The sequence below is a fragment of the Eutrema salsugineum genome, unplaced genomic scaffold (genome assembly GCF_000478725.1).
Source record: "Eutrema salsugineum unplaced genomic scaffold, Eutsalg1_0 scaffold_10, whole genome shotgun sequence".
Classification (NCBI taxonomy): Eukaryota; Viridiplantae; Streptophyta; class Magnoliopsida; order Brassicales; family Brassicaceae; genus Eutrema; species Eutrema salsugineum.
In genome coordinates, this window is record NW_006256908.1 from 6,844,153 (window position 1) to 6,855,228 (window position 11,076).

The 11,076-nt window shown below is 37.9% G+C and overlaps 1 protein-coding gene across 1 annotated transcript; it reads left to right on the plus strand.

Annotated features, from left to right (window-relative positions):
• The first annotated feature begins 8,977 nt into the window (after positions 1 to 8,977).
• On the plus strand, positions 8,978 to 10,714 carry LOC18027458 (nitrile-specifier protein 2). Its single transcript, XM_006410318.2, has 2 exons — positions 8,978 to 9,095; positions 9,480 to 10,714. Exons 1-2 carry the CDS (start codon positions 9,024 to 9,026, stop codon positions 10,455 to 10,457), a joined length of 1,050 nt encoding a protein of 349 aa, XP_006410381.1. The 5' UTR covers positions 8,978 to 9,023; the 3' UTR covers positions 10,458 to 10,714.
• The last annotated feature ends 362 nt before the right edge of the window (positions 10,715 to 11,076 follow it).

Sequence of the window (11,076 nt, forward strand, 5' to 3'; positions counted from 1 at the left end):
AATAAATAAAAAACTAAATATATTTTTGATTTATATCCATATATATTCAAAACAAATCTGTAAGCTCTATATATAAGTATCTCTTATGAAAGAGTATTTAATTGAGCTTTCTATATTTGTAAAATTTATCTATGTAATATTATATAAATAAAATTTTATTTATGTAATATCTTATAATTAAATGTTCATTTATATAAAATATTCTATAATAGTTTACAAATAAAAATTTATTTATGTAAATATCTACTTAAATTATAATATAAAGATTAGTCGAATTCTAAGTAGGCATTCGTACTAATAGAGTTAGAATGGGCATGTACTTATAATTTTTGTTAATTGAGCTACGAGTTTTAGGCCAAATTATAATTGAGCTTATACATCTCTCCATCGAAATTTTAACAGATTCAAGATTCAAATCCTGGTTTTTGGATACTCGACATCCGATTTGTCGTTACGGTAGTATAATAAAATTTCGGTACTTCTACTCGATTCATAGACACTGGATAAATATATAACATATTGGTATCTTTTATAAAAAAAGTAAGGGGTGTCCGGCCACTCGATTCATTACTTGAATCCAAATAAAATTAATTACTCTTGAATCAATATATAAACATTAGATACTTGCATAATTACTATTTTTATTTTAAATATTTAAAATTTAAATATGTAAAGTTCAAAATCATAGTTAAACTAAAGAAGGTAAAAAGTCAAGAACATATTAATTAAAAGTTGATTTCAAACTATAAGAAAAGATGAATTATAATATGGATATATGTTACGTTTTTTCAGGTCAGATTTTTATGCACGATATAATATAATATATAGATTTATTTTTTTGCACTTCAGATTTTTTATGTACGACATAGTGTAATCTATATACTTATTTGTGTAGTGATTTGCTTACGTATCGCGTTCACAGCATCTTGCTTACGTGTCAGCTCCAGAATGAGTTTCGGCCGTAAAAATACTGTTTAGCCATATTTTCCAATTACGTGTCATTTTTAATTGGTTCTTATCTCATGATGTGTAAAAAAAACTCAAAATAAACTGGTCTAAATTATTATGGTTAAATATTTAATTTCGTACTCAATCAAATCGTTTTTAAAATTAGATTAAACCTAAATTTAGGAACAAAAATCCAGAAACTTTTTTATAAAAAACAAATTAGAAATTTACCATTTCTAATGTCTTCGAAATAAACAAAAAAAAAATCTAACTAAAATGTTAACTAAAATTTAGACATCGATTTCTTATGGTTTAGTTGTCAATCAAACCGTTTTTAAAATTTTATAAAACCAAAATTTACAAAAAAGTTAACAAAAATATATTAAAAAAACACACAAAAACCTTTTTTTTTAAACCACAAAAATAGAATCTATATCACTTAGTAATTACCATTTTTTATGTTTCCAAAATTTAGAAACAATATAATAAAAATATTAAAATAAACGAAAAATGGAATCTATATAAAAAGTAATGGAATGTCGTTTCGAAAAAAAACCGAAATTTAACAAAAAATCTGACAAAAAAGTTAATATATATATAAACTAATGGAATATCATTTTAAAAAAAATCATCTCTAAATAATGAAATATTGCTAATGTTTATAGGGTTTCCGATTTCTTATGATTTAGTATAAATATAAACTATTTTTTTTAATTCTCTCACAATTTTTAAAATTGTCTAACCTCTTCCTTCTTCTTCATTCTAACTAAAAACTCATGGAGTCATCAGGAAACATATACTAATATTTTTCTAAACAAGTATTAACATAGACTATATAACCTTATATAAATCATGTACATATCCTTCTACTTTTGTAGTTGTCAACAACGGTTTTTCAAATTTAATAAAACAGAAAATTTAATAAAACATTAAAACGTAAGGAAATTTAACAAACAAAACAAATGAATCCAAATACTAGATTTTTAAACAATCAAATTGACAATTATATTAGTCTATGCAAGGCGCGGGAAAATTCACTAATATATAAGTAATTAATACTAAAAAATATGGTGGTTTAGTAATAGTAAAAAAAGTTGGTTCTCTTGTACCCCGGATTCAGATTTTCTTTGGAATGGAGAGTTATTTTTTAAATCGAAATATCACAAACTGAGTCCAGATAATTTTAATGGGAAAGATTATGAAAAATGTTATAACACATATCATATATGGACTCTTATACCGGCCCATTAGGCCCATCAGGGCATTGTACTTAACCTAGATTCCCTATGTACTCTATATATACATTCCAGTGATTAATAAAGTTTCTAAGTTTTCACAACACGTTATCAGCACGATAAGACTCTCTGAGCGAAAAACCCTAATAAATCCGGCCACCACCAAAACCCTAAAAGCAAGTCGAAACTTAAAAGACGCATATCTTCCAAACCGTGAGGAACCAGAAGACGATCTACATATCAAATCGAAGCCCTCGACGAGACGAATCTACTGATGAAAACCGTTTGTCGATCCAACGTCGGACGCGCCCTCACGCACACTTACAGTACACGACGATCAACCGAAAAAAAAAAAAAAAAAAACCAGATCCGAGTTTTTCCTTCTTCAACCAGCAGCTTCTCCAGTTTTGGTGATCAATCCTTGGAATTTGTAGCGGCTAACTGAGGTTTATTAGCTCCCAGTTTCATTAGCCTGTCAGAAATCCAAAGATGGAAAAGGTATCTTCTAAAACTGAGAGCCATAGAACCTGTTGTTTAAACACTTCAAAACCCTATAAAAAAAAAAAAAAAAAATCGATCTCTAATTGATTGAAAGTGTTTGATACTCTGATGATTGATTGATAACTTGTTGATTGATTGTTTAAATTACAAGTTTATGCATGTTCAAAGGTTTTAAACTCGTTTTATAAAACCCTAATCTACAAAAAACCTAACAACCGTTTTTGGCCATGTTTATGGCATAAACCTATTCGATTTTCTTCATGTTTAATAAGCTTGTTGCAGCTTATTTGATTGTTGATTCTCTTGCTTGAAACACTTGATTGAATAAACTAAGAAAATCAACCCTAAATCCTAAGCTTGATTCACGATTTTGTAATCTTCAAAATCGTAAGTCATAATGCTTAAACCCTAGTCCTTTTCACGTGATTTCTTTGTTGTCCTTGTGAAATTATTAAAACCATCGACCACAGATCCTATAGATCTCGAAATCACATCCAAAATATGTTTTCCAAACCGTTAAAACCCTAGATAAAACCCTAATCATATTCGGCTTCCCTAGGGTTCCTCCTAAACCGCCTAAAACCGGCTAAACCTGGTTCTCATTAACCGAAATTATATTCGGCTTTAACCGATTAAATCACAGCTATTAAACCGACATCATGTTCGGGGTAACTAAAACCATACCCTTTAAAATTTACTATTTCCGAGAAAGTTCCCTCTAATAGAAAGTTTCCTCATATAAAAACTTTCCTCATATAGAAATTTTCCCGACATAGAAACTTTCCTCATTTAGAAAATTACCCAAATTAGAAACTTTCCAAATTTAGAAACTTTCCTAAAATAGAAATATTCTCAAAATAGAAAGTTTCATCATCAGCATCCAAAATTTTCTCAAAACAATCCCTAACAAAATCAATCTCATGTTTCAGATGTCAAACATTCAGAAATGTGAATTCGAGGCCCTTCACGTCTCCGGGGATAACTACCTCGAGTGGGCCCTAGACATGCGCTTGTTCCTTGCATCGAAAGAACTCGATGCGTGTATTACCGACGGTAACACCGCATCCCGTAAGGGACAGTCTCAGGCGATATGTCACATACGCCATCATCTGGCCCCGAGCCTTAAGCAGCAATATCTCACTCTTGAGAATCCACTTGAATTGTGGCAAGCGCTGAAAAAGCGATATGACCATCAGAAAATGGTCCAGTTGCCTCAGGCAGATTTCGATTGGAAGAACCTTCGGTTCCAGGACTACAAATCCGTAGATGATTACAACAACGAACTCTTTCGTATTGTTGCCATCCGGAAACTCTGTGGCAAGGATGTGACAGATAATGATCTCCTCGAGAAAACATTATCCACATTCAGCACAGAGAATGTTGTGCTCCAACAACAATACCGTGCAATGAAACACACATTGTACGAAGACTTGTTGTCCTGTCTTCTCCTCGCTGAGAAGAATAACCAGCTGCTTATGAGGAACAGCGCTATGAGGCCCCCGGGATCGGCTCCTGTCCCAGCTTCTCGTCAAGAGTTCTACCATGTTCAACCCGATAGATCCTCAGATCACCGCCGTGGACGTGGTAATGGACGTGGTAATGGCCGAGGACATGGACGTGGAAGACGTGGACGCGGACATGGTCGTGGCAACCGACCTAACCTCAGTTATGGTCCTGGTCGTGGTCGAGGCATCACCAAGCCGACCCGCCACACCAACCCCGATCACTCTGCTTGTACCAGATGTGGGATGTTCAACCACCCAACAAAGCAATGTCGCACCCCCAAGATCCACTGCGATCTATACCAGAAGTACGGAAAAGCTCCTGCTGAAGCCAATATGACTCAGCCAGTCGATGCTGCTAACCTGGAAGGTGACGACCTCCTTGATGATGAGAACACCACAAACGAGCAGACCGACCCCATGGACTATGAAACAGCTGATCTCCTCGATTAATTCAATCATCTGAAACTCTGATACAATTTGATTTTGTTCTTTATTTTTTCATTTTGGGATTTGTTTCATTTTTTTTTTTCCATTTGCCTTTATTCTCAGACACTGCTTTACTTTATGATTTATCACATTTTCTGAATTCCTCAATACTGAATTCTATCTTCTATTCATAATGAAGCACACCAGCAAATGGAAACCATAGTCGTAGATAGTGGATCCAGCCACACTATCTTAAGAAACAAAAGTTACTTCATAAACCTAACCTATCAAACCGCAAATATTAGCACCATCGCGGGCCCCTCAAACCTTATCGAAGGATATGGCCATGCCTATGTGTTGCTATCAAATGGCACACAACTTGAAATACCAGATGCTCTATATTCTCCTAGTTCGAAGAGAAATCTTCTGAGCTTCAAGGATATAAGACAGAATGGTTTCCACATAGAAACCCAAGGTCAAGGGAACAAAGAATCCCTCCTAGTCACTAAAACCGTAGACGGCCATAAACAAATCCTCGAAACCATACCCGCGCTCTCTACTGGACTTTACTATGCTAAAGTCAGTATGATTGAAGCTAATACCACTCTCAAAGCCCGGTTTACTGATTATACTATTTGGCACGACCGGCTCGGTCATCCCGGTGCAAATATGATGCGTAAACTAATTCAAAACTCTCAAGGGCATACCCTCAAAGAAAACCGAGCTTATCTTCAACACCTCATGTGCACAGCTTGTTCTCAAGGCAAATTGATCACTCGGCCTTCACCAGTTAAAATCTCTAAACAAACACTTCATTTCCTAGAAAGAATCCAGGGCGATATCTGTGGACCTATACATCCATCTTCCGGACCATTCCGGTACTTCATGGTCCTTATAGACGCATCGACCCGTTGGTCATATGTTTGTCTCTTGTCCTCTCGGAACCAAGCCTTCGCTAGGTTCTTGGCCCAAATCATCAAATTGCGGGCCCATTTCCCTGACTTCCCACTAAAGACTATCCGCCTTGACAATGCTGGTGAATTTACCTCACAAGCGTTTAATGACTACTGTATGGCCATGGGGGTAACCGTGGAACATCCTGTAGCACATGTCCATACTCAAAATGGATTGGCTGAATCATTCATTAAACGCATTCAATGGATAGCCCGACCATTACTCATGAGATCAAAGCTCCCGGCCTCAGCATGGGGACATGCAGTATTACATGCTGCTGAACTCATACGCATCCGGCCATCTAGTGAACACAAATATTCCCCATCCCAACTACTCTCGGGTCATGAGCCAGACATCTCCCATCTCAAAACATTTGGGTGTTCAGTATATGTACCCATTGCTCCACCACATCGAACCAAAATGGGACCTCAAAGAAGGATGGGAATATATGTTGGTTTTGACTCTCCCACCATCATAAGATATCTCGAGCCAACCACTGGAGATCTCTTCAAGGCCAGATATGCGGATTGCCAATTCGATGAATCGGTATATCCTTCTTTAGGTGGTGAGACAAACAAGCTGGTCAAAGATCTTTCATGGAATCAAACATCATTAAATTGGCAAGATCCTCGGACTCTAGAATGTGATTCAGAGATCCAAAAGATTATTCATTATCAAAAGCTAGCTAATCAATTGCCAGATCCTTTGCTGACCCGACCAAAGTAACCAAATCGTACATCCCAGCTTGTAATGCACCAGTACGAATAGCTGTCCCAACGGGACAGACCCAAGTTGCTACAGAGTCTGCACCACGTCTCAAACGGGGCAGACCTCTCGGTTCCAAAGATAAGAATCCCCGGAAATCAAAGAAAGGTGCAATAACCGAAACCGGGATTCCTGCAATATCAGACATAGCCGCGGCTGAGACTCAATCTAATGAACCCTCAATGGAAGTTCGGGACGCCGAATCTCCAGGTTCAGAAGATAACAATGAGATCTCCATCAATTACAATATGTCCGGAATACAATGGAATCGAAAAGAAGTCGACTTAAATGCACTCTTTGCATACAAAGTAGCACTTGATGTTGCGCTCACGCAAGAGGATCTAGAACCCACGTCAATAACACAGTGTACACATCGAACAGATTGGCTAAAATGGAAAGAAGCCATAAACGTGGAGTTAAAGAGTCTCAAACTCAGAAACGTGTTCGGTCCGATCATCCGGACCCCATCACACATCAAGCCAGTGGGCCACAAATGGGTCTTTGTGCGCAAAAGGAACGAACTCGGTGAAGTCGTTCGATACAAAGCACGGCTTGTAGCACAAGGATTCTCACAGAGACCCGGAATCGATTATGAGGAGACTTATTCTCCAGTGGTGGATGCAACAACATTCCGATTCCTCATAAGTCTGGCCATAAGAGAAAAACTTGATCTGCGGTTAATGGATGTTGTAACCGCATATCTCTATGGGCCCCTGGACAACGAAATATATATGAGACTCCCAGATGGCATTGAACTAAAAGACAAAAATGCATCTCGAGATCAATACTGCATCAGGCTGAACAAATCCTTGTATGGACTGAAACAAAGTGGGCGTATGTGGTACAACCGCCTCAGCGATTACCTCATCAAAGAAGGCTACAAAAATGACCCCATCAGTCCATGCATCTTCATCAAGAAGTACTCAAACAAAGGATTTGTAATCATAGCAGTATACGTGGATGATCTAAACATCCTCGGAACATCTGGTGAGATCTCCCAAACAGTCGACTGCTTAAAAGCAGAATTCGAAATGAAAGACCTAGGCAAAACAAAGTACTGTTTGGGATTACAACTTGAGTACATCAAAGGAGGAATCCTTGTGCATCAATCGGCTTATATCGAAAAGGTACTCAAGCGATTTAATATGGACCAAGCTCACCCATTGACCAGCCCAATGGTAGTTAGAAGCTTAAGTGATGACCCTCTTGGTCCCAAAAAGGATGATGAAGAAATCCTTGGTCCTGAAAAGCCATACCTCAGTGCTGTAGGAGCGTTAATGTACCTGGCTAGTCACACTAGACCAGACATATGTTTCGCCGTGAACCTCCTTGCTCGATATAGTTCATCTCCAACTCAGAGGCACTGGAACGGTATAAAACATCTCCTAAGATATCTTCGAGGTACTCAAGACTTAGGACTCTTCTATACTAACCAAAATAAAGATGGGTTAGTCGGCTTCGCCGATGCAGGATATCTATCAGATCCGCACACTGCCAAGTCTCAAACTGGCTACGTTTTTACGCATGGAGGAACAGCCATCTCTTGGAGATCAATGAAGCAGACACTCACTGCCACTTCATCAAACCATGCTGAAATCCTAGCCATTCACGAGGCTAGTAGGGAATGCGTCTGGCTGCGCTCCATGACTCAGCACATCCGCAGAGATTGTGGTATGGACGAAGACACACAGCCCACGGTGATGTATGAAGACAACGCGGCATGCATAGCTCAGCTCAAGGAAGGATATATCAAAGGAGATCGGACGAAGCACATTCTACCGAAGTTCTTCTCAACCTCAGACTGGCAGAAGGACGACACTCTCAGCGTTCAGCAGGTCCGATCCAGTGAGAATTCAGCTGACCTCTTCACCAAATCATTGCCTACTTCAACACACCGGAAGCTCGTCAAACAGATAGGAATGTATAGACTTAGAGATCTGCAGTGATGCTACAATCAGGGGAAGTAATGCGTGTTGTACTCTTTTTCCTTCACCATGGTTTTGTCCCACTGGGTTTTCCTGGTAAGGTTTTAATGAGGCAACATTCCCCAACGCATTATCGAGATCCCGATTGAGTAGCTGACCCGGTTCACTCGTCCAAGGGGGAGTGTTATAACACATATCATATATGGACTCTTATACCGGCCCATTAGGCCCATCAGAACATTGTACTTAACCTAGATTCCCTATGTACTTTATATATACATTCCAGTGATTAATAAAGTTTCTAAGTTTTCACAAAAAAACAACTATCTAGGAATTGGATAGTAATACATAATTGAAAAAATGACATATCCGAGATCTTTGCGTATAATAGAATTATGATATCCATTATTCAAAAATTATGAATACCTCTTATTTCGATACAAATACAAGACGGATATTGGGTATTAGTCACAGGCTCACAGCCGTACTTATACCAGCTGGGTTATTTGCAATTTTTTTTTTTTTTTGATAAAGTAATTGCATTTGTTTTACTAAGTAATACGTATACGTTAAAGTATCTTTTTCTTGTTTCGTGGATCAACTTAAAGAAATCTCTATTTGGGGAATGGGGAATGAGGTTACGTTGCTTAGAGAAATTGAAAATCTTTTGACAAGTAGATTTTTAGCCTATAAATAGAACAGCGTAGAAAGAAGAAGAGAGGCACAGAACAAATTAGAATTTTTGAAATCTATATATTGCGAGGATGAATATTGCAGCTATTGCTCCGACGTTGCATGCAGCTATTGCTCCAACATTGCATGGCGAGTGGATCAGGGTAACTAATTAATTAATGATTCTATTAATACAGTAGTTTAGTTTCTTACAAATTCATATGTAATTTTGTACGAGAAAGATTTATATAGGTTACGAGTTTCTTAGCAAAAAAAAAAAAAGAAAAGAATATAGCCATATGTAGGTTAAAATTGGCTAGTGATTACTATTAGTTCTGCTTTTTTTTGGGCGGTCTGCTGATTAAGATATGCATTTCGCTAATTAAGTAATACTTAGTAATCATTGTTTTCGAAAATTTCATAAAATAATCAAATACATCACTATGGCTTTCATTTTGGTGTAATATTGAACACACATCACATATCACATGGTAATAATGAATTAGGTTGAAATTTATTGTGGTGACGAAATGTTATACAATTTTCAGGTGGAGCAAAGAGGAAAGGGACCAGGACCGAGAAGTTCACACGCCGTAGCCGTGGTCGGAGATAAGTTATACTCATTCGGCGGCGAGTTAACATCCAATGTCCCCATCGACAAAGACCTTCACGTCTTTGACCTCAACACTCACACTTGGTCAATCGCTCCGGCCACCGGAGACATCCCGACCCTCAATTTCTTAGGGGTCGCCATGGTGGCCGTTGGACTCAAGCTCTACGTTTTCGGTGGCCGTGATGCGTCCCGAAAGTACAATGGATTTTACTCGTACGATACGGTGAAAAACGAGTGGAAGCTTGTGACTGGTGTCGAGGAAGGACCCGAGGCTCGTAGCTTCCACTCGATGGCTTCGGATGCAGAGAACGTGTACTTGTTCGGTGGGGTAAGTAAAACCACGCGGCTCAAGACGCTAAACGCGTTTAACGTTGCTGATGAGAAGTGGGTTCAGCTACCGACTCCTGGTGATTCTTGCAAAGAAAGAGGAGGAGCAGGTCTTGTAGCGGTTCAAGGCAAGTTATGGGTGTTATACGGGTTTAGTGGAGACGAGTGTGATGATGTTCATTGCTTTGATGTGGATCGCAACGAGTGGACTAAAGTAGAGACTACTGGAGAGAAGCCTTCGCCGAGGAGCGTTTTCGCGTTTGCTGCTGTTGGAAAATATGTAATAGTATTTGGAGGTGAGATCGAGATGGACCCTCAGGCCCATGTTGGTCCTGGGAAGTTGTGTGGTTTAGGTTTCGTGTTGGACACGGAAACGTTGAAGTGGAAGAAACTGGAAGATGGAGGAGAGGAGACGTGGCCAGGACCGCGTGGTTGGTGTGCATCGACGGCTGCGACGGTCAATGGAAAGAAAGGGATGCTGATGTTTGGTGGGAAGTCCCCGACCAACGACCGCTTTGATGATCTCTACTTCTATGAACTGAATCAGCATAATGCTCTCATCAACGTTCGTGTTGGAATATTTTAATCTCATAATTAAGGAGATTTGTGAGACTTGATGTAAAATACCTAAAAATAAATAGTGTGTCTCTGCCATGTGGTTTGAAAGAAGTTGTGATTGAATCATCATAGTCTGTTTTTCTTATTAAATGAATAATGTGTGTCTCTGGTTGCAGTTTGAAATGTGTTTGTTGTACGTGATTTAATCACCAGTGTTTTTTAAATAAATTAATAATGTAAACTACTTTGTATAATAATATAAATAAAGAGCGTGGATTGTATCCAGTTTAGTATAGATTTTTTATTTTATTTTTTTGCTATGAGGGTTTAGTATCGGAGCTAGATATACGTCCATTTACTTCCATCAATGGTGTAAATTCTGGATTCAATTTTTCGAAAAATTCACAGGAGATTTTAGATATATAAGAGAAAATGAAGAAATAAAATGTAAAGAAACAGAAAGAAAAATAAATAGAAACGTTGGAAAATTAATACTCCTTTATTTCTTTTGGGTGAGATCGAGAGGCAATAAACTATCTTTGAGCCCGGGGAATAAAAAATTAGAAATACACCGATGATGAAAGAGATAACTCTTACTCCAGTATTTAGCAACAGAAACAATTCATTCATAATAAAAAACAATTGTC

Bases quoted from the DNA above. Each gene is read 5' to 3' on its own strand.
- LOC18027458 (XM_006410318.2), top strand. From the start codon at position 9,024: ATGAATATTGCAGCTATTGCTCCGACGTTGCATGCAGCTATTGCTCCA. The intron at 9,096-9,479 runs GTAACTAATTAA...TACAATTTTCAG, and splicing joins TGCATGGCGAGTGGATCAGG to GTGGAGCAAAGAGGAAAGGG.